This window comes from Stomoxys calcitrans, chromosome 5, assembly GCF_963082655.1.
Source record: "Stomoxys calcitrans chromosome 5, idStoCalc2.1, whole genome shotgun sequence".
NCBI classification, from domain to species: Eukaryota; Metazoa; Arthropoda; class Insecta; order Diptera; family Muscidae; genus Stomoxys; species Stomoxys calcitrans.
In genome coordinates this window covers 86,626,112-86,650,381 of record NC_081556.1, presented here as the reverse complement: position 1 = coordinate 86,650,381, position 24,270 = coordinate 86,626,112, and the positions used below count along the sequence as shown (strand labels likewise).

At 38.5% G+C, this 24,270-nt stretch overlaps 2 protein-coding genes and 1 long non-coding RNA gene across 3 annotated transcripts; 2 read left to right on the top strand and 1 right to left on the bottom strand.

Moving 5' to 3' along the window:
- Positions 1–666: 666 nt before the first annotated feature.
- Positions 667–23,505, top strand: LOC106085273 (phosphorylated adapter RNA export protein). The gene is made up of 6 exons (XM_013249449.2): positions 667–789; positions 6,646–6,720; positions 6,801–7,590; positions 7,650–7,741; positions 22,763–23,039; positions 23,110–23,505. Exons 2-6 carry the CDS (start codon positions 6,667–6,669, stop codon positions 23,304–23,306), a joined length of 1,410 nt encoding a protein of 469 aa, XP_013104903.2. The 5' UTR covers positions 667–789; positions 6,646–6,666; the 3' UTR covers positions 23,307–23,505.
- Positions 1,022–6,490, top strand: LOC131997689 (uncharacterized). Its single transcript, XM_059368968.1, has 2 exons — positions 1,022–1,362; positions 6,402–6,490. Exons 1-2 carry the CDS (start codon positions 1,062–1,064, stop codon positions 6,404–6,406), a joined length of 306 nt encoding a protein of 101 aa, XP_059224951.1. The 5' UTR covers positions 1,022–1,061; the 3' UTR covers positions 6,407–6,490.
- On the bottom strand, positions 14,373–15,090 carry LOC106085274 (uncharacterized). The gene is made up of 2 exons (XR_001220916.2): positions 14,941–15,090; positions 14,373–14,882 (listed from the first exon to the last, which is right to left on the bottom strand). It is a non-coding gene; the product is annotated as an uncharacterized LOC106085274 (long non-coding RNA).
- Positions 23,506–24,270: the final 765 nt, after the last annotated feature.

Genomic DNA, 24,270 nt, shown 5'->3' with positions numbered 1-24,270 from the left:
AAAATGTTGGTGTCGCACTGGATGGACTTATGCGAACAGCTGAATACAATTTTTTTATTTTTGTCTTGATTTTCGTGTAAATTTAAAGGCTTGATAACGTAGCTGGGATTTGAGATATATTCTATTTGATCCGATATTCCACACATAAGCAACAAAACAGTGTTATAAGGATGAAAATACATATATAAAACCCCTTTGAAGAAGATAAGTTGTAAAAAAAAGTTTATTTCTAAAACCACTTTAATATTTTAAATTACGGCATTTGCCACTTAAGGTAATTTCGTTGGGGGTAGATTTTGTGGTTGTACTAATAACGCTATCTCCTAATGTATCATGTGGGCATGATATAACGGAAAGGCAGCAAACAGCAGAGTTAAATTTTTCCCACAGAGTACGCTTTCTGACAACGAGTTTTCATAACGTACACAACATCAGAGAGTAGCCTGCGTAACTCACACAATACAAACCAACCTACTTACATTTTTTCCGAGATGCACCCATAAGTGTTGCGCGAGGTATGTAACTCCACCTTAAAAGTGCATCCCATCATGCACAGAATTATGAAATTTGTACGTATGAACGCCCTATTAAACATTTTTACTATGGTCTGCAATCCCTACACAGTACGCTAAAAACATATGTTTGGCAGTGTCAATAAATTAATAGTTGCCAACACTAGTAGTGACAGAGAATAAGGACTGGGGAGATTGTATTTTGCCAATAATAATTTAAAATAAAAAATTTAAACACCACACAGTGATTATATCTTTTGCGGCTATATTTAAGTAGCATTACGTATTTGGCTGTCAGTGAGTGTACATCGTTTTCTTTGGTCTTTGCGAATATTACTGTTTCAACCACATATACACACTTACATACACACACGTTTGTACTTTTTCGTGCTGGTATCTTTTGTTCTGGAAGCGTGATTTTGCTAAGCGTGTGGTGCTGAGTGGCTTTTGGAGGAATTTGGTCTGTGGTGTGGCTGTTGGTGGAGGCTTCTGCTGGAGTGGTGTGAATCCAGGAAGCTGTCGTTGGGAGTGAAGAAGAAAGAAAGCGCCATGGCGGCTAAGCCGCTCATTTTGGCGCATGTGGTGTCTGATAATTTCAAGTTGATTAAGACTAAGGAGAAATTGTATGATGTCAATAGGAGAATGCTTGAGGAAAATATGGATGAAGCGTGTGCAAGTGAAATGATTGCTGAGGGTGCTGCTATTGAATGTACCGTTGGGAGTATTGGAAGTGTTGGTGCGAGCTGCGACAAGATATTGGAAAGCAATGTTGCTAGTGGTATGAGTGGTGAGATGTGTGCTGGTGTGAGTGCTGCGACTGGAAGTAGAAGGAAGGATGCCGCTAAAACAGGTAACGGGGTATCTAGAGGACGGGAGGGGGAAGATGATATGCAGAATAAGAGAAGAAGAACAGAGGAGAATGTGATAATTACTTATAATGAGGGGCATGTTGGTGACTTTGCTGTCCTTGTCGATACATCAAAGTCTGATGAAATTAGAAATACGAGAAGAAGAAATGGTTTATATCTGTACGAGAAAATTAAAGATATTATTTCTGCTAGTGATGGCATTGATGAGATTAAGGATGTGGGGCGTACAATGTATAAGATAAAGTTCTTTACTGCGGTGGCAGCCAACAAGTTTGTTAGTAACAAGAGATTGGCTGAGAGGAATTTGAAGGCGTTCATTCCACGTAATTTTGTGGAAACTTTTGGTGTGCTCAGGGATGTACCTCTGTCGATTACTGAGGACGAAATTGCTGCTGATGTAAGAAGATGCTTAGCAATAGAGGATTCCCCTCTTAAATTGATGTCTGTACAGAGGTTCACTAGAAGAGATTTGGATGATAGAACAAGGATGATTCCTACTGGGTCGGTGAAGGTTGGTTTTAGCGGGGGTGCACTCCCAAGAGATGTGAAGGTGAATTATACGAGGACAATGGTGCATACGTTCTATCCGAGTGTAAGGCAATGCAGGAAGTGTGGAAGGCTTGGGCATTTGGAGATGGGCTGTAAGTCCAGCAGAAGATGTCTGAAATGTGGCGTAGAGGGCGATCAATGCGGAGGAGACTGTGAGATCATCAGGTGTGTGCTCTGTAGGAAGACTGGCCATCTGGCGTCTAACAGAGATGTGTGCCAAGTTTGGCAGAAAGAGACAAGGATCAACAAGTTGATGGCTGAGAACAAGATGTCGAGGTCGGAGGTTTTGGATTCGTTTGGACAAGTAAGAACTAATAGATTTGAGGAGCTGATGGACAATGAGGATTTCCCGCAGATGCAAGGGGGAGGAAGAAATGTTAGAGATAGAGTCAGAGAGTCTAACAGGATTTTGACGCCGTGGGCGTATAATGCGGTTGCGAAGAAGGTTTCTAATGCGCGTAAGGAGGTGGTTGTGGCGCAGGGCGCGCAGATACATCCGAGAATGTTTGATGAGGTGTCTCCCTCTCAGCCAGTATACCAGTACCCTGGCTACAGCAGGGTGAGTGAGCTGGAGAAGATCATGCAAGAGCTGCTGAAATTTATGCGGGATCATTTTACGCAAGTGGGCAGTGATGCGGGCCTGGTGGCTGTCAGGCATTTTTCAGAGCGTGTTAATAAAGTTGGAATTAGTAATGATGTTCAGTTGATTTCTACGGCCAGTAACAATGACAATCAAAATATTACAGTATAATGTGCAATCGCTGAAGAAGAACAAAGCTACATTAGAATATTTGCTAAACAAGGATGGTTTTGATATTTGCTGCTTATGTGAGACTTTTTCTCATGATGACGTTAACAAGAATAATAAAATTTTTAACTTTAACCTGGCGGAAAAGAAACGTGGTGATGGCTACGGAGGCGTGGCCATTGGCCTAAGAAAATATATTAGTTTTAAAACTTTAGACTTTGTTACTGACTTGGATATTGTGATTGTCAAAACTCTGAACTTGAAGAAGAACTTTGTCTTTTGTGCTGTTTATTGTCCTCCGTCTATATCGGTTCCTGCTTTCGAGCTTGAGATGTCGACTCTTTTGAACTACCTGGAGACTTTGAATGATGTTGTATTGCTTGGTGACTTTAATGCGAGATGCCTGGCTTGGGGTGACAGTGTCACCATGCCTAAAGGTCGGATCCTGCAGCAGCTAACTGACAATGCTGGCTTTATTTGCTTTAATAATGGTGCACATACCTACAAGAGATCCTTGGCTGATGATAATGGTACTGTTTTAGACCTTTGTTTTGCTAATGGTGCGTCGGAGATGGAATGGAGCACTTTATCCTTTTTAATTGGTGGAAGCCATCACTTTCCTATTGAGATTACAATCAAGTCGGATAGGATTTCCTATGGCAAGTTTGTAGCGAAGAATTTGCTGGCGGACGCCTTAAGTCGAACTTCTTTTGGGCCTGATATGGATGAGATTGAAAAGTCCTTTTTGAATGAAATAAATAGTGCTACTTTCAAGATTAAAGATAACAGGGTTCCCAAGTTCTGGTGGCAGAAGAACTTGGATGTCTTATTTAGATCTCAAAAAGCTGCCTTTAAGAAATGTCAAAGATATCCTACGCTGGAGAATATTGAAGCGGCGAGCACTGCTAGGAAAGAGTGGAAGTTGGCAGTATCAAATGCAAAGAGAGAAAGTTTTAAGGCTAACCTGGCTGGTCTGAATGCTGACCCGGGAACGAAACAGGCTTGGAATTTCGTTAAAAATGTGGTTGGGAGGCGCAAGATCGGTGCTACCAGCTCGTGGAATGCTGAAAATAATGAGGCATATTTGAAATTTCTCAAGGAACAAGTGCCGTGTGATGATGATGTAGCTGTAATGGATCTGGTGTGCCCTAGGGCTGTAAAGTTTGAATATGAGGATTTTGAGAGAGTGCTGAATGGCAAAAGAAAGGCGTCGGCTGGTGGCTGTGACGGCATTACGTATGACATGATCAAAGCACTTCCGGATATCTCTAAGAGCGTGCTGTTTACTGCCCTTAATAATTGCTTTGCGAATAATCTAATCAGAGATGGCTGGAGAAGGATCAAGATTGTGCCGGTGCCTAAGCCGGGCAAAGATTTGAAGGATTATAGGAATTTCAGACCAATCTCTTTAATAGCTGTCTTCCTGAAAATGATTAATCTTATGGTTAAGGATAAGGTTGCTTGCTTTCTGGAGGCTATGGGTTTCTTGCCTGAGCGATGCTTTGCATACAGGAGTGGGAGGTCTACCTCATCCTGTGTTAATGATTTATTGCACCGTACTGCGGTTCTTAAGGCGAATGGTTTTAAAGTTATGATTGTGGCCCTAGACATCGCTAATGCTTATAACTGTGTCAAGATTGAGGTACTGAGCAAGATTTTGGTTGGTTGTGGTTTGGAGATGCATTATATAGCGTGGATACGCAATTTTTTGTCAAATAGGATTTTGTGTCTTGGCAAAAGCACAACCACTGTTGTCGATGGTCTGCCGCAAGGGAGCTGTTTATCCCCGCTGCTATTTAATGTTTACACGAAGAACCTACACGAAATAGAAGATCGGTCTAGCTTGGTTTACCAGTATGCGGATGATTTCTTGATAATGGTGTTTGATAAAGACTTTAATGAAGCGGAGAAGAAGCTTCAGACGAAGGTGCAAGCCTTTTATGATCTATGCAAAGAATTAAATCTTTCCTTTCAGGCGGATAAATCCCAGATTATGTACCTGGCGAAGGGCAGCAGGAAGAAGGTGAGCCTGTCTGTTAATGGAGCTGTGATTCAACAAGTCAAGACCCTTAAGTATCTAGGAAGGACGATAACTGCATCGTTATCCGTTAAAGACCACTACACGCGAATTGCCAAGGAAGTTGAGTCAAGAAAAAATGTTTTTAAATTTCTGACACCTGTTAAGGGAGGTCTGGATCCGGCCGTAGCTCTTAATCTATATCGTTCTCTGATAAGATCGAAGCTGGAGTATGCGAGGGCTACTGCAGCCCATACTCCGATGAGTATAAATAAGAAGATTATGACAACTCAAAATGCCACTCTGAGAAGATGTTTGGGAGTGACGCCCTCTACGCCAATTCATGTTATCTATGCCCTTGCAAATGAGATGCCTGCCGCGGAGCGCAGTTTGTGGCTGACGGCTAGGGAGTTATTAAGAGTGAAATCTATGAACCCAGATTTATATGCAATGGTTGCGGAAAACCCGTATGTACGCTCCAGCTATAGTCATGTTTATCACATGTTTCATGAGATTTTTGATGTGATTTCCGTTGTAGAGGAAGAGTGCAGGCCTGTCAGTCTGACGGTGCGGTCTTCGATTGTTTGTGGAGACAGAGCCAATGTTGCTAAAGAGATTTTTCAGAAAATGTATTGCAAAGAGATAGCGGAGTATAAAGATGATGGTTTTGTTGTGTTTGCCACGGATGCATCGGTGAAAGCTGGGAGTGCTGGATGCGCCGTTTTTAATGCCACGCGGGATCAGCGGTTCCTGTTTAGAATTCAGGGGAAGACGTCAAGCCTCTTCTCTGAGTTAATAGCGCTGTTTAAGGCAGTTGAGATTGCGGTGGAGGATGGCTGCTGTGAATTTGTTGTCTTTACGGATAGTCTAAATGCCTGCAAACTGCTGAGTGCCCCTCGTACGAAGAATCACCTTGTTGCTGGAATTTTTCGGAAGCTGAATTTCTCTAATATCAACAAATGCCATATTGTATGGACACCTGCCCACGTTGGTATTAAAATCAATGAGACTGCTGACTGGCTGGCTAAGTATGCAGCAGATTTTGGTGCCCCTGTTAATTTTGATTACACCCTCGAGGAAGGGTTAAGGCGTATAAAGGATGAGATATATGATATTTGGAATCGTGACTATCGTTTGAAATCTACTGAAAAAGGCAGAAAGTTCTTTGAGCTGTTTCCTGATATTCCCTCCCGTCCCTGGTTCCTAGGGGCTGACTTGGAACCTGCGGAGAAAAAGATACTTAATAGAATGTTTACAGGACACACCTATGATAAAACCTATTTGCATAGATTTAACCCCGGTTTGTCATGCTTTTGTGACAAATGTGGCTGTCGGGAATCTGTGGGGCACATGATTTTTGAGTGCCCTAAATATCGCTCACTGCGATCTCGTTTTAGTATTTTTAGTAAATATACCAATCTCAAGGACCTGCTTGAGTGTAAACAAGTACCTGAATATAAATGTTTATTGTGCTTCATCCAAGAAGCCAAAATTGATGTTTGATGAATGAATCTGATCGCTTCATGTATGCTGTTACATGTTTCGCTTCTTTATTTGATGCTTTTTTTGTCCATACCACCATCTCATTGTACACTCACCTTACCACTTTACTTGCAGTAGTTTGATGGATCTGTGATATATGCCCTCTTGGGCGAATGTGATATTTAGATGCTAATTTTTTTCTATTGCATCTTCTCGATTAATAGCATAAGCACCCTCGACGTACAACAATCTTGACGATAGACTCAACCACTTTCAACACTTCTTGACGAAAAAGGAGCATATAATTGGAATTAATACGAGCTTTTTGGAGGATCTAGCACCTACATCACTTTGTGATATCGTTTAAGTTTGGCAGTGTGGACGGCTGCTCCTGGATATAACCTGGCATATGTGAGACTTGTCTCCGCCATTCTTTCTGAAAGTCCAAAAAAAAAAAAAAATAAGTAGTATATACCATCAACACTTACTATGATGGATTCCGAGGTATTGGCCGTGCATGACGACGATTTAGAAGAAGGAGAGGTGAGATGCATTTATCTTCAGATACAAGTGCAAGGTGCAACGCCCTATGGAATTTTTTTAATTTATATTTTATACCTTAGCTTTCGGATGCATCGGACGACGTTTACACTCCACTTCAAAGGCCAGTCCAAATAACTACACCAATACCCGTTCAATACGTGCGAACTTCAAGCAAAATGGAAGATGACTTTGTCGAAACACCAAATGTTAATGCCAAAACAAATGACATTGACGATGATGATGAGTGTCAGAGTGATGTGTCGAGTTCTTCATCAGAAGACTCATCGGACACCTGCTTGGCAAAAGATTATAAGGAAAAGAAAAAGCAACAAAAGAAGCGTGTCAAGCGCACAGTTATGGTTCGTATCAGCCCCACAAATGATAGCAGTGAACAAAAAAGGGCACGTTTCAAAAGATACGATATTTGGACAGCCGCCTTACAGGAAGATGCTCTGACCGAAAATATGCGCGGCTGTGATGTCACACAGAACGGTTTCAATGACCGAAATGTCGAGAATTATGATTTCTCTTTACATTATCGCCTTAATGGCGAGAACAGCTTAAAGCGGCGACTGTCCGGAGATGATATCTCCGATAGTGATCAGCAACAACCGCAAAACAAACGTCAACGACCATCAAGTCGTGGAGAATACCATAGCCGTTCTTCGTCTTCATCAAAAAACTCTGTACACGAACGGCTGGGTAAAAGACGCAATTACCGCCGTTATTCATCTACCAACAGTGGATCAGATACAAATTCATATGAACCCCGTCATATTGAAGATCTTGAAGAAATCGGTGACAGAGATGGCGTGGAAGTAGCTAAAGAAATAGCATTAAAATTACATGAGGGAAAGGATGATTTGCTAGGTAAGAATTTTAAAAGAAATCTATGACACTAAAGCGCTATAATTCGGCATATATTTCAGTGAGAATAGTAGAAGTTCTTGGAACGGAAATACCTTTGAAGGTATTCAAGGAAACGCAACGCATTGAAGCAGATGGAGGAATGACCATAAAGGTAAGCGAATCTGCGGCGTAAAACAACATCACATATCAAGGAACAAAACAAAACAGCAGGAATGACAAGTTACGAAATATGGGTTACGAAATGAGTACCTGCGGCTGTGCAGGGTCCCAGGACATTGGTGGGTGATGGAAAATGAAGTTGTCGATGAGATAGCATTTAATTAATGCTGGCATGTATTAATTGTAACAAAAAAGTGGTGTTAGAGGATGCGGGTGTCCAAGACTCTGTGGCCCCGTAATTCAGGGACGGGAATGAGCAAGAACCGGTCGAGCATTTTTTTACAATTGGTGGAACATTGCTCTCCTGCATTAATTTTTTTTAAGGTGCCATCATACTACATGTTCTTGTTGTTGTTGTAGCCCCATGTCTTTATTTCGAGGTGGCGATCCTCATCTAGCTCCAATTGTTAAAGTTTCATAAATAGTGTGATTCAAATAAAAATGGCACATGAAAATCACTTTTCAAAATAGCACTGTTATTTTTTTTTTTTTTTGATTAGAGCGATGCTCAATTCCTGCTGACAAAAACATAAAGAAATCTGTTGTTTTTGTTTTAAGTTGTTTGAAAGCAACCCCAAATTAATTTGTTTTCACAACTTTAACAATTTGTAGCCATAAAAAATCAGCTTTTGCTCATATTTCTAGGTTATGTCATACAAAAATAGCATACAAGTGTGATAGCAAAAACGATTAATCGTATGTAAATTGGCAATTTTGACACACATAATAAAATACCAATGATACATTAAAAGTAACATGCCATAAGACAAGAACATGTAGTGTGATAGAGCCTTTACTTTGTCGTTCTGGACTATTACAGAAGGCCAGAATAGCAAGTTAAGGAAAACTCTCGCTGATACAGGCTGGCAAATATATCAAACCACACATTGCTCTTGAAACACTGTGTTTCCCTTGTTCTATATTTGACACTATATTCTATATTCTATATTCTATTTATTTTTATTTTATTTACTTATAAAACAAAAGCTTTCGTGGCAAAAAACCCATTACTAAGAATACATTCCCAAATAGAAAAACAAAATTTATACATAATACAATTCATATACGAAAATTCAATTGGTTACCCAGCCTTAACCATGCACTCAATTACAAATTAAAAAGTTATACAAGTCCTTACCCAGTTAGCATTGCAGTAAAAAAAGAAATCCAAGAAATAGGTAAGTGGAATCTGAAGAAAAACATTATTAGGTCGTAAAAAGATTCGTAGCTCAGCAGGCAATAAGATCTCTCAAATATATTTCTGAATATACAGAGCAACAAGAATAAGTACTTCTACTTGAGCGAGAAAAATTAAAATGTCTACATATCATTCCACTTTTAACAAACTTGTAGAAAAATTAACTATTATGTAGATCAATATAGCGGTAAAAGGAAGACTTTTACGAACCTCAAAATATGATCGCGAACACGAACGATATTATACACAAATCTAAACACCTTATTCATAATCCGCTTCTATTTCTGAAGATTGTAGTTAAAAGTTCCTGACACTACTTCCAATCTGTAGAGAACCTGTGACATTAAAAATGCGTGAGTAAGTCTGGTTTTCACCCATAATCGTAGAGTACAATCTTCGCAGAATACCTTAAAGCCGAGAATGAAAAATGTCAATATGAATACAAAAATTCAAATCCTTGTCAAAAGACCACCTTAAGACCCTACTGAGACAAGTGTTCACTTCGGATTCCAAACGATTGTCAGAATCACAATCAGCTCTAAAAAGCACATATATATCATCCGCAAAAAGAAAGGTGTTACACTCTTCCAAAAAATGGATTTCAAGTCTGAAGTTTTCTTTTGTTTCTTTCGTAAGTGTTATCTCAAGATAGAAGAAACAGGAAATGAGTGAACTTAAAAATTATTTAAAACGAAATTAAATTAACAAACAGCAGCTAATATAAAAGTTAAAACATGTTTTGTAATAATTTTATCTTTAAAAGCAAAAAAAAAAAAAAATTACCACAATCGATTAAAAAATTGCTAAATCACTTTCATTGCCCATTCACAGTATTCTCAAAATATCTCTTCTCTTAATATTCTTCGTTTATTTCTAATCTTTGCACTTAACGCATTTTGAAAGAGTCGCAAAGTACATATTTGTAAATTAACCATCTGTGACTACACTGGCTTGGTCGTAGGAATCGTTCTCAGTATGTAGTCTGTCAAAAATAATCTTCGAATGTGAATTCTATTTCTACTGGGGTCCCACAAGGTTCTGTTCTCGGCCCTATTTTTGGTATGTTATATTCTAATGACGTTAGACGATGATGATGATTTTCAGTTACTGAGTACTTTAGACTTTGGTAGCGTGGAGAGATGCATCTCAAATCTTGATGATGATATTGGTTGTTGTTGTTGTTGTTGTAGCAGTTTATTGTGTACTATCTTTCGTCTGCTTTATTCTGTTGAGTGTCAAGACCCAGGAACTCCGCGACTAAGATGGGGTGCGTCCACAGGGATCTGGGTCTGAGTTGAGTGGGTCTGGCCGGGCAGTTAAACAGGTGACGTGTATCGTGCGGTCCCTGGTTACAGTCGGGACATACATCTTGCACATCGGCATCAATCCTAGCTCTGTGGGAATTGAGGCGGCTGCATCTGCCGGAACGTAATTGAGCCAGAATCACTCTGGTTTGCCGGGGGAGGTCGTTTTCTTCGGGTGCAATGGGTGGCGGTCGTTCTCCAAGGACTACATTCACCCGGTAGCCAGTTAACGCGTCTGCTACCGTGTCTGCATGAATGTTGTTCAGACCCGCTTGATATGCCGCTTGATCTAGAGGTTCTCTCTTGTAGCGCTGGACCTCACGCTCTAGATCATGTAGATCTACCTTAAGGCTTCTGGGCGGTGGGTATCTATCCACAAGATGATGATTTGGATGATTTCTGCGATAACAGCCCAAAAGGTATTGCTTAGACAGCATGTAGTTATGTCTTCGCACTGGTAGGATCTTTGTCTCCTGGTGGAGGTGGTCCACATGAGAACTAAGGAGGCAGCCCGTCGCAGTTCGGAGGGCGGCATTCTGACAGATCTGAATATTATTCCACTGCGTGTCACAAAGCTGACGTGACCACACTGGCGCTGCATAACTTACCACAGACCGGCCAATTGCTTTGTACGTGGTCAACAAGGTTTCTTTGTCTGCACCCCAAGTGCTGCCAGCGAGTGACTTGAGGACCTTGTTTCTACTTTTGACTTTATTGCAGATTGCTGTGGCATGTGGGGAGAAAGTGTAGGAGCTGTCAAATGTGACGCCAAGTATTTTGGGACACTTGATGGTCGGAATCAATTCTCCATCGACCATCACAGTCAGCTCAGAATTCACCTCACGCGTATTTGTAGTGAACAGTGTGGCTGAAGATTTGGTGGCGAATATCTTCAGATTTCTTGCAGCGAAATATTGTTGTAGCAGTGTGTTGTACAAGGAGGCAGCCCTTGACGATGAAGGAATTCATCGGGGCAGTCCGGTACGTTCAACCAGTTACCATGGAGTTGATGATGATATTGGTCGAATATGTCAGTGGGCTCGTTCCAATAACCTCCTAATTAACATTGGCAGGACCAAATGTATTGTAATCAATGGATCTCGCCGTTTTTATTCGCCTCAAAATATTATTGTCCAGAATAAAGTTGTCGCTTCAACAGATTGCATAGCTTCTTTAGGGTTTGAACCTAATCCTTTAAAAGCTATACAGTCTAAATGTTATTTAACCAACCCAAATTGAATATACATTGGCTCATTCATTGCTTATGCCTCACTTACTATACGGTGCCGAGGTCAAACAGAACTAATCTTCAAAAACTGCAAAAGTGATTCCACGGTATCCTTTATTTATCTACGGTCGTCGGTGTAGATGGGATTATGAATACTTTTCTCATCAGTTTCATGGATGTTCTTTTGAATACTTTTTAAATATTCGATGGTTGTGCTTCTTCCATAATGCATTAAAGCATGTGGAACCGATTTATCTTCGCCCTTACTTTCGATTTTTGAGTTCAACTCGAAATTCACAAATACTCATTGAAATCATATTATATTTGAGAGATCCTTTGCTATATGTTCGGTGAGATTATAGAATGCTTTGCCAAATGATCTAAAAAATATTTTAAAGAGAAACTGGCTAATCAATCCATGGAAATGGGATTGATCAACTTAAATTCCATCACTGTTGCAATCTCACGCATCCAGCATTCACAAAGTTTAAAACAACCAAATGTGCGTTAGGTTACTATCTTTATTCCTTTTTACATATATTATTTAATCTCACTAAATTGTCAATTTATTTATTTAATTTTTTCAAGTTTTTTGCCTGTTAGGGCGAGATCATTAAATTTAACTTTTTTTTTGTTTGTTTTTCTTTTGAGACGAGCTTTTATTTTAGTTTTAATTTTTGTATTATTCACATATATCGGATAATTTATTTTGTTGTTTATTCTTGGAATATTTTATATCCATCAATGTAAACCCCGGAATGGCGAATTTTGATTAATAAATTTAATTGAATTGAAAAATTCTGAAAAATCAATAATGTAAAGTATAAAAAGTAGGGGCCATAAAACCAAATCCTGTGGAAAACCACAAAATAATTCCAGATTTATTCCCTTCAACTCAACAAATTGAGTCCTACCACACATGTACGACATTACAAGTTTGCAGGCAGATCTGGAAAAACCAAGGTTGTTTCTAAGCTTCAAGTCAAGAGATAGAAGATCACTAACTTTACCTATATATTACAAACTTTACCATTGTATTAATATCATCTAATGGAGTAAGTAAGATGTAACAACATACAATAGAAGTGGTACTGCGACTTGAGCGAAAGGTATATTGGGAATCTAAGATCCCTCGTCTGGTACTCATCATTACCTACTTTTTAAAAATGTGTTCAAAAACCTTAGAAAGAACTAGAAGAATTGAGATTGTTTTTAATTTCTCTGGTCTACGATTAACACTTGATTTAGGTATTGGCACCACACGCACAGTTTTTCATTTGGTTGGAAACTCTGAAGTTATTGGGTTGCCCAAAAAGTAATTGCGGATTTTTCATATAGTCTGTAATTGCATTCTTTCTTCTGTCAGTTATCAGCTGTTACTTTTACCTTGCTTTAGAAAAAAAGTGTAAAAAAAGTATATTTGATTAAAGTTAATTCTAAGTTTTATTAAAAATGCATTTACTTTCTTTTAAAAAATCCGCAATTATTTTTTGGGCAACCCAATATTAAAATAGTATTAAATAAATGGAGAATTAAGTCGGAAGTATACGGAAACAAAAGTTTTAAATATTTGATAGAGATACCATCAACACCAACCGACTTTGCCTTCATTTCTCCTAATGCCACCGCAACATCGTCAACATTAACGCAGCTAAAAGAAAAACGCCTCTTCTAAGCCAAGGAATGAATGGATATCAGTTTCTGAGTCTCTGTCAGATTAAACACTCGTAGCAAAAAAACTATTAATTGTGTTAACATCACCATCATAATCCATTATGCTATCACTTAAGCAACTCGAAACTTTGATAACACGCCAAAACCCCTTGGATCCGAATTGCCGAAATGCTTTGAATAATGCATACACATTTCCTTACGTATAACGGATTTGGACGTATTTTTGTATTAACAAAATATTCTTCAATTCTCTGGAGTATTGTGCTGACAGAAAGACTTAAATGATAATCCTCTAAGGGATTGAGTATCTAAACTCTTCCTGCATTTCATCCAATCGTCATCAAATGTACAAAATCTTCGTCTAACAGCTACAAACGAGAATAGGGTATCAAAGAGCAAATCAATACGCTTACTTAAATCGTTGGCGTCAGATCTATAGAAGAAGGAAGAACTGTCGAAGGTATTGTCTAGCTTAGGCGAAGATTTCGTACCTTTGGTGACGGTTGGATGAAATGCAGGAAGATTTTAGATACTCAATCCCTTAGAGGCTTATCATTTAAGTATTTCCGTCAGGACAATACTCCAGGGAATTGAAGAATATTTTGTAAATACAGAAATAAGGCTTAATCCGTTATATGTAAGGAAATGTGTATGCATTATTCAAAGCGTTTCGGCAATTTGGATTCTAAGGGGTTTTGGCGTGTTATCAAAGGTTCGGCATTGTAATAAACCGTCCTAGTAAAAGTTTTCATATTCGCGAAACTCTATTAATTCCTCACATGAAATAAAATCAAACGAACAAAGAATCTGTGTATAGTGAGAAATTGATGGACACTGAACGTGATTAGGCAAAGCAAGTCTAGAACATTTAACGGCCGAACTTAGAAGTGTATTTCCCAGACCCAGTGCTACCTTTATCTACCGGCCGTGCTCAGGGGTTTGGGGTGGTGATCTTGGACTAGGGAAAATACATCCTGCACGATACTAAATCAAATCTTAGGTAGCTAAACCCTACATAACGGAGACCGACTTTGATACGGGAAGAAATAGAAGTGATAGGAAAGAAACTATTATTTTTAAGGTGTAATTAAAATGAAACCGGAGTAAGGGAAAACATTATTATATAAGAAAGCCATTAATGAGTAAATAAATAGTGTACTGTAGTGTAAAAATAATGAGTGAATATTTAAACCAAACAAAAAAAAAACACTCTTCCGACTTATCAGAACATTATGTCCATTGTTGACCGCAGGCCTGTTGTTTTTGCTGGATTCTGGTGCTTAACAAAATCAAAGTAAAATATTCACTCTTGACAAAATAAGTATTTGGTGAAACAAATTGTAGACTAGTGTATATATTGCGGTTATTCTTAATATCCTAGCAATTGATGGAGAAGGTAACCATGATGCCCTTCTGATAATATTGTCCTTTTGTTTTGGATCCTCTTAAGAAACGTCAAGAATTTACAATATATATGTATGTCAAAATTTTCTTTATATTGCTCTATTTATTTCATAATCTTGACAAGAGCTTGGAATGGTTGATTATCCTTTTGCGGCGTATACGTGTTGGTCAACAATAAAATTTACGGCAACAATCATTCGCAATGGTGCGCCTAAAACCGCCAAAGGTCAGACTGGTGGTGTTATGGAGATGCTATTTCTCTCTCGTGGAAAAAACTTTAAATAAAAAATCCTTGGGAGGACTTAGAGATAAACGCTCCCAATTCCTGAAAACGGAAAACTTGTCTCTAAATTTTAAAATAATAATATGTCCAATATATTTACTTCCCAGAAATATATAATAGCTTCCAATTTATTATACGCAGTCCGAGTCACAGCGAAATTGCCAATTCAAAAAATAAATTTCTTCGAGAAACTCCAAAAATTATTTGACACAAAAAAATATCTTGCCTTTTGATCAACGATATAAACAGTCTGAAGTCTTCTTTGAAATGAAAAAATTTTTTCTGTACATACTCGTACAAATAAATTGAAAACAAAAGCCTACTTGATAAGAAAATTTATCTTACATGCAGAGTAGCTTCGACCTGGAGTGGAACACTTCTTACAAACATAAAGATCGAAACAAGGTAGATTTTGATGCATTGAACAAATCACAATTAAAATAGCCAATAGCAATGACTTTGTAATAATTCAAAAGCAAGTTGAGGTACAGTTCCTCAAAGATGCAAGGTAAATAAACTACTCCAAACAGGTTCCTAGTACCAGAACACAACTCAAGAAAGAGAGATTCGCATTTGCCCAAAGCAATAGCTCGAAAAACTACCTTATGTTTGATGGAATTTGAAACATAAACTCCTACTCAACCACCTCGCATATTATCGCGATCATTTCTGTAAAATTTGTCGCCCAGAGTACTAACAGCTTTACAGGAAATAACTGGTTCAAGCCATGTTTCAGAATTTACAAAAAATAAAATTTGGAACAGAATAGAATAGATTTCAATTAATCAGATTTAAGGTATTTCCGATTAAAGTTTTGGCTCATTGTTAAGAGACCTCCTTCTTATTGCTGAATCTGAATAGCGTGAAACAGGTTGACACCACTTAAATAGAAATTCTCGGCAGGCTTTGAATCCAGTTCTTTAGTCTCATAACCGCATAAGTTAACCACTGACAATAGTGGCCTGCATCATTCATTCTGTTTGCAATAAATCGCAATATTCATTACATATCGTACAAAAGTATTACATTCATAATCGCCATAAAATTTGCAAATGATCTAGTAATGTCTGTCCATCTGCATGTTGTTATACCTATACCGATATTAAAAATGTATCTCTCGAGCTACAACTTAGTACAGATAGGTATTTTTCCCCTAAGTAGGCTATTCTCCTCACAGCATTGGAATGTTCGTTGTCAGTTGCCAAGCACTTAAAAACCTTAAAAAGGCCACACTAATTTTACTATGCTTTTCACTGTCATGAAAGATTGATAAATGTTTGCCACTTGCTATATTCCCGAATTTATTTTAAATCTTCATTTTCGGTATTTCAATACGTAGCCACCGACTTCCAGTAACTAGAAAACTTCATCATCATTTGTTTTCGCACAAATATAAACGATTATTACATTATTCTGTTTGTTTAACCATTTCGTTTTGTTGCTTGCTTTCTCACTCTGAACACTGAATAAGTGGCACCAAAAAATAATGAAACGTTAATCTGTCCGGCATGTGAGAAAAACATAACCAAATCAAGAAGCGTAAAATGTTGCATTTGCAATGAGATGGTATCATCGGGAAAAATATTGTAAGCTCACGGATGCTTCTTTCGACTTGATTAAATCATTAGCGGTTTCATAAAGCGAGAAATTGATAATAGTTGATCGCCATTTAAGAAGATAATTAACCGTGAGTTGGAAAAATATGATATGCTTCATAAAGAAGTCAGAGTAGGTTACATGAAAAGTTACAGGTTAATATCATCAGTTTCTGCTGCTAACATCGTCAAAGCTAATGGTTCAAGGCAATTTTGCAAAGTTAATTAACTTGCAGATTTAGCTCATGGTACATCTCCACCAAACTGTATTGGTAATACTGTAGGAGATGGACATATATAATTTTCGTAATTAATAATAAGTTATTTATATGGTTTGGTTGGTCGGGTATGCGGCAGGCTGCACTACTTTATTAATATTTATTTCATACTCCAAATTAGGAAATCAAAGTTTCTACAAAATATTTCCAATTATTAGTCTTAATTCGTTAATCGATTTGCCGGTTTCACTAAAGACAGTTCGGCGCCATGTCGCTTGTGGTCTTCCATGCCGTCGTTGTTGTTGTTTTAGCCACATTTCCATGTGGAGGTGGCGATCCTTGTCAAGCTCCTGTAGATGAACAAGCTCGTTCCGATGCAAAGGACCGATCGGGAGGCCATTGGTTATTTAAAGGCGCCAATAATCCGCCTTGTCATATCGAGTATCATAGGCACTCAGAATTTGGAGACTCTCCACTCGATACCGCTGATTGTCCGCGACTGCAGTTTCACTACTATCTGCAACATGTGGACGCGCCCGGTAGCTCGCAGCTAAGCTGTGCAATGAACACCACACAGATCGGACCTCAATGTTCCAGTCTATATGGTGTTAAAGCTATTCCTTGTCGGATCCACGTCGTCGTACCCCTTGTGGGTTCCAGACTATTGCAGCATGGAGGGGGGGGGGGGGGGGGGGGGTCATCGTAGGGCTTACGAAAGGTATGTCCGATCCAGCCATATTAACTCATCTTGATCTCGGTGTTTATATTCCGCTGTTGAGTACTCTCCATAGTTCCCCATTAGATATGGTTCTGGGCCACCATATTTGGAGAATATTTTGGAGGCAGCGATTTATAAAGCTTTGTATTTTTTCTTTCATCTTTGCTGAAACTAGCCATGTTTCTGAACCATAAACTAGCACTGACTTCACATATTCTTCAAATATTCGGCATTTACAATAGTTGTAATGCTTATGTTGTTCGCACGCCATATGTTTTGAAGCTTGGCAAATGCTACACGCGCCTTCTGGATCTGGCTAAGGATATCCTGTTCAGCTCCTCCATTTGTCGATAGAACGCTTCCCAGATTATTAAGTTGACGACGTTTGCTATATTTGGTGGGAAACTTTTTTTACTTTTTGGGCAACCCAATATATTGGGTAACTGCGGATTTTTCATATAGTCGGCGTTGATAAATTTTTTAACAGCTTGTGACTCTGTAATTGCATTCTTTCTTCTGTCAGTTATCAGCTGTTACTTTTAGCTTGCTTTAGAAAAAAAGTGTAAAAAAATTATATTTGATTAAAGTTCATTCTAAGTTTTATTAAAAATGCATTTACTTTCTTTTAAAAAATCCGCAATTACTTTTTGGGCAACCCCATATTTAAATTATCGATACACGATTGATTTATCTAGCCTATTGTTTCCTTAAAAGTTGATTGAGGGAACTGAAAATGCGATTTGGGATGATTTTATTGAAGACCTTGCTTACAGCAGATAGGAGCGCTATTCCCCACCAGCTTTTGCAGTTGCAGAGGTGTCCCTTTTTAAGGATTTTGACTATAATTGATTCTTTTCATTCTGAGTGAATCGTCTCTGTATTCCAAATATCCTGAAACAAGGGGCGCTATGTTATCGCTGTTCGCTTTTAACATTTCAGCTGGGATGTCATCCACGCCTGAGGCCTTGCCCCAGTCAAATTTTACTGAATTTAGCTACGTTTTCTTAATTAGTTTTAAGACAGCCAGTTGTTTCAATAATGGGTGTAAATAAGTTTTGTTTTTTTTTTTCTTTCTTCAATTAGTTACTTTTCGCATATTATTGGTGTAACGGAATTTTGGTTAGAGACTTATGTCACCAACAATATACTAGTTCAATGCAAATTCAGAACTTGTGGCGATATGTTTTGCACAAGTTTTCGTAATTATGAAGCTATTAATGTAGATAATTTGTTTATGAATATTCGTGAAACTGATTTTAGTGTTTTACTTGCATTTTTTGAAAGACATGTCCCTGTTATGGTACAGCCGAAGCCTGTTGGTAAATCTTTGCTGATACGTTCGGATGTTGTCTAAGAAATAATACTGTACAGAATAGAATTGCTTATAGACGGCTCCGAAATATTGCACGAGCTACCTTACGACGGGCCAAAAGGTCTTATGGTGAACGTGTTTTTAATGGTGCATACAGTTCAGCGCAGTTATGGTCACGATTAAGATCTACTGGTGCAATAAATTATGATAATTTCTGTGTTGCCCAAGACAAGCTTGGAGCCGAATCACAGCTTGACATAGAGACATCAACTGTGGTAAAAAGTATTCCCGTCATTCAGAATAACTAATCCTAAATCATTAAACTTTTAACGATTAAATACTTTGGTTGTTGGTTTTAGGAGAAACTATTTTGGCTCTTACAGTTGAATCCCGGGAAATCGTAAGTACTTTTCAAATTTACTCGGTTGTTGTTGTTGGGTTTTTTCCGATACCGATCCGGATCCAATGAATCGTAATAATTACGTCCCAAAGAGGAGGCCATAAGAAAAAAAAAAACGTACAAAATAAAGCACAACAACAAAGAAATAGGCAATGCGAAAAAAATGCCGTCTTTTCTGGCTCGTTTTAGAATCATCTACAGGCAGGATATTGGGATAGCTAAAAGAATATAAAGTTATGCTTCCTCACAAATCTGGAGAATTCAACCAAAGTTCATATATTACTGTCGACTTAAGCATAGCTAGATACAGTAAAACGCATACCTCTCACTCAACTTTTAAGATCTTAACGGAGGATCGGATTAGAGATTTTGCTTCAGATATCATCTTATATATCGACGGATGCTTCCGGATCAACCGTATATGCCGTTGCACATCAAATTAGCACAACTAATTTTGAAATTTAAAAGAAGGTCTTTTACCGCCCTTTGCTGGTGTATTTACCGCGGAAGTTTCAGCAACAATATACGCTAGTTCGTATGCCGAGATGACGCATAAGAGAACAATTATTTGCGCAGATAGCCTTAGTACTGCTAGAGCTTTGCTGTGTAATAAAAGGGGACTCTACAGCTATACTCTTGGTAATAAATATAGCAAGAAGATCCTGATCCTATGGGCTCTCCCACATTCTGGAAAACCTGTGAATGAATTTATAGACTCTGCCGCCAAAGAAGCGGCAAAGATGCCACTGCATACCGAAGTACCATGCTCCCATTCCATAATATTAAATCCCTTTAAGGAGCACTTAGAGGACTTTATCCAGAGATCTTGGGAAGATTCTGGATGTTTTCTGAACCAACACAATCCTGATATCAAAAGGCCTCAATAACACGAGAACTTCAGCGGGTACAAGAGTCGGTAAAGCGCTCTTCAATACTCAATGTAACTAAAGTGGGTTCTTGGCACCAACATGTGTAAACTGTCACCTTGATTTAAATATTCTTCACTTGCTGATGGAATGCCCGCTATCAAAAATCAACGAACCACTACCACTTTCACTTGACTTCTCGCTGAACGAAAATTTAATGGATATTATTTCTAGCATTAAAAAGCATAACATTCGCACTGATCAAATTTGATGCTACATACTTTTCGCAATATGGTCTAGTTACACTGCGTGTGTCCTTTGCATTTTCTAAATTTATTTGTAAAATAATTTCTAATAAATAAATATATAAATAAATAATCTTGTTCGACATTTTGCAGAACATATTGGGTTGCCCAAAAAGTAATTGCGGATTTTTCATATAGTCGGCGTTGACAAATTTTTTCACAGCTTGTGACTCTGTAATTGCATTCTTTCTTCTGTCAGTTATCAGCTGTTACTTTTAGCTTGCTTTAGAAAAAAAGTATATTTGATTAAAGTTCATTCTAAGTCTTATTAAAAATGCATTTACTTTCTTTTAAAAAATAAGCAATTACTTTTTGGGCAACCCAATAGAATAAACTGATTGTCTTCGTATAATTTCATCATAGGCAATCTAACATATACTCACAACCTTTTCACATTGTAGGAAAAATGTGCGTAGTGTACTTTTTGGATTTATGGAGATATTTCATATTCCTGGATTTAAAATGGTAAAGAATGATTGCATTGGCGTCGCGCTCTAAGTATCATCATCCTTGAAAGCTCAGTTTGTGTCATCGATTTCTGACAGTGGTAAATGTGAGGCCTTGTTTGCTCGTGTTTACTCAGACTCCTTCAGCGTTGTGGTAGGGGTTGTTTATTTTCCGCATGGAGATGTTGAAACATTTGAAGAGCACGTTGCGAACATTTGTGCCCGATTCGGTCGTATCATTATCATCGGTGATATCAATTACGATCTTACTATTCGCCGAATTTATTCAAATTTTAAAGAGATTCTTAGGTTAGGGTTAGGTTGAAAAGAGGGTGCAGATATTAATCCGCCCCATGTCACTATGGACATACACCTAAGCCAGTAATCGGCTTGTTGTGCGCTCTAAAAAGTAACTTAGAAAAAGAAAGGAATTCCATGGTGCTTGTAAAATCCTTTACTGTTTTCCATGCCACGACCCCAAGCTGGTTCATGTCTAGTTTTTTGCGTCCCCACCTAAGTACCGGTGTATATTAGCTGCTAAAGCCGGGCAATGACATCTTCCCCACATGCCCTACACATGCTATCACTTGCCGCACCGATTTTACATAAGTGAGCTCGTAGTCCTATGTGTCCCGTTATGATACCAATAGCTATACTGACCTCCTTCTTGCTTACTATCTGTAATAGCCTCATCTTCCCACGATCTGGATCCTCCCATAGGATTTTCGGATGGGGGATCCAGATCGTGAGAAGATGAGGCTATTACAGATAGTAAGCAAGAAGGAGGTCAGTATAACTATTGGTATCATAACGGGACACATAGGACTACGAGCTCACTTATGTAAAATCGGTGCGGCAAGTGATAGCATGTGTAGGGCATGTGGGGAAGATGTCATTGCCCGGCTTTAGCAGCTAATATCCACCGGTACTTAGGTGGGGACACAAAAAACCAGACATGAACCAACTTGGGGCGTGGCATGGAAAACAGTTAAGGATTTTGCAAGCACCATGTAATTCCTAATTTAAAATTTTCTTTTTCTAAGTTACTTTTTGGAGCGCACAACAAGCTGATTACTGGCTTAGGTGTATGTCCATAGTGGCATGGGGCGGATTAATATTTGCACCATCTTTTCAACCTAACCCTAACCTAAGAATCTCTTTAAAATTTGAATAAATTCTGCGAATAGTAATTCACCGAATTCACCGATGATAATGATGCGACCGAATCGGGCACAAATGTCCGCAACGTGCTCTTCAAATGCTTCAAAGTCTCCATGCGGTAATAAACAAACCCCAACCAAAACGCAGAAGGAGTCTAAGTAAACACGAACAAAAAAAGTCTCACATTTACCACTCAAAAATCGATGACACAAACTAAGTTTTCAAGGAAGATGATACATGGAGCGCGACGCCACCACATCTATTTCCAATTCGATCATTCCTTAAAATTTTAAAATTTATTTTGTTAAGATCTTCATCGGGTAAATCCGGTACATACAACCGGCTGAAATGGGATTGAGCAAATTCTTGTAATCACCGAAAGTTCTTATCCTGATGTCATAGAATTTTACGTTACGTCTATGGTAACCACTACAAATTTCGCCCACTAAGGAACAGGGGCAAACTTCTCACATATCAATGAGTGCAGTCCGATTCAAGTTTAATGTCAATGATAAGGCGCCTCTTTTTTATAGCCGAGTCCGAACGGCGTGCCACAGAGCGACACCTCTTTGGAGAGAAGTTTTACATGGCATAGTACATCACAAATGTTGCCAGCATTAGGAGAGGAAAACCACCGCTGAAAATTTTTTCTGATGGTCTCGCCAGGATTCGAACCCAGGCGTTAAGCGTCATAGGCGGACATGCTAACCTCTGCGCTACGATGGCCTCCTGTAATTACTATTATTGCTTATATACACATTGTAATACTCTTTCAACTAATACTTCTACCAATGTAAAGTCGAATGCAGGGCCAGATTCATTAATTAATAAATGAATTGAATTGAAAAAATAATTTCCCGTAAAATATTTAAAAAACTAAGCTCAATATTCCTATTTTCAGAATGGTCAAAGACGTCGTACGCCTGGAGGTGTATTTCTTTTTCTTATAAAACACAATGACACCATAAGTGCCGAAGATCAAAAGGCGATATTCTCTGAAGATCGTTTCAAGGCCAATAAGAAAAATAAAGACATTAAAACAATAATGCGAGAGCGAAAAGTAGAAGAACTAAAAAAACGCCTTAGCGAACAAGGAGCAGAGTTGAACTCACTTGCAACGCGCAAAGATCTCATGTTGATGGGCGAAGAATTGTTGAAAGAGCAAGAAAAGGGCAATTGTAAGTATTTGCGACATAACAAAAGTTTCTCATAGCCAAATAAACAAAATTGTCTCATCGCTAATTGCAGTATCAAATCCTCCACCTTCGCCAGAAGCCTCTGAGAAAAGTCCCGAATACAAATCACTACCCATAAATCTTGTAAGCAATGACACAGTGGATCTTACAGAAAAGCCTTCGACATCACATGCAGCAGTGGCTAAAGAGTTGCAAACATATGAAGATGATTTTCTGGATGTTAATTGTGGAGACATGGACTTTTTCTAAAAGAGAAAAATAGACACATATTTAGGCAATTTTAACAGTGTACAGCACTCGTCTTTTTTTTTTTTTTTTTTGAAATGCACGAGAGTGCGTAGATGGAATATTTACGAAAAACTGAATATTTGTAACAAAAATATTGTTATTGCAAAAAACGAATCATTAACGATAATTGAATTTTATAAATAAAAAGGAATGCAAAATACACATAGGAATTCTTATAAAAAATCGCACATTTGACCTCGAGCATGCCATTAGGTAACAGCAAGCAGAATTCTCTCTTGTACAGAAGTTATACGTGGCTGAAGACCCCACAAATGTGGCCAAACCTTACAAATGTTACTAAGGGAAAAACGGAATGCTGTCAAACGCGCCACGATGGCTTCATATAAAACGTATTTCGGTGGTTGTTTTTTGCGGCCGAAAATATCCGTGTTTCTTACGGCAGGCTCGAGACGTAGCAAGCTTATTGGGAATAGAGAGACGGCAGAAGGTAATAGTTCTAAGATGCTCAAGCTACTGGCTGCAATGCACTTCATTGGATGTCCAGATGTAGTCGGAGGTTCGATGTACTTGAATGGTAACGATGTCCCTCTGGACCGTATGTCATACGGAATGCACTCTCTCTAGACTTCCTACGCAGCGCCCCATCTTTTGGGTTTTGTGTCATCTTTGTCATGGGGCATTATGTCCGCCTTTAGGTAGCTCACAACCAATGTTGCCACTCAAGAAAATTATTTCCTACCAAAATTTAGGAAAAATCTTACCAAACCCGACCAAATGTTCTACAAGCCGAATAGTTGGCCATTTGGCATTTCATTTGAAACACATCAAACTATAAATTTTTTTCCTCCAAATATTTATCTGAGACCCCATAAAGTGTATATATTCTGGATCGCTTCGACATCCTGAGTAGAACTAGCCATGTCCGTCCATCCGTCTGTCGAAATCACGATAGCAGTCGAACGCG

Excerpts from the sequence above, each read along its gene's own strand:
- LOC131997689 (XM_059368968.1), top strand. The coding sequence starts at position 1,062 with ATGGCGGCTAAGCCGCTCATTTTGGCGCATGTGGTGTCTGATAATTTC.
- LOC106085273 (XM_013249449.2), top strand. The coding sequence starts at position 6,667 with ATGATGGATTCCGAGGTATTGGCCGTGCATGACGACGATTTAGAAGAA. Across the intron at positions 6,721-6,800 it reads ACGATTTAGAAGAAGGAGAG|CTTTCGGATGCATCGGACGA; the intron begins GTGAGATGCATT and ends TTTATACCTTAG. Across the intron at positions 23,040-23,109 it reads AGAGCAAGAAAAGGGCAATT|TATCAAATCCTCCACCTTCG; the intron begins GTAAGTATTTGC and ends CGCTAATTGCAG.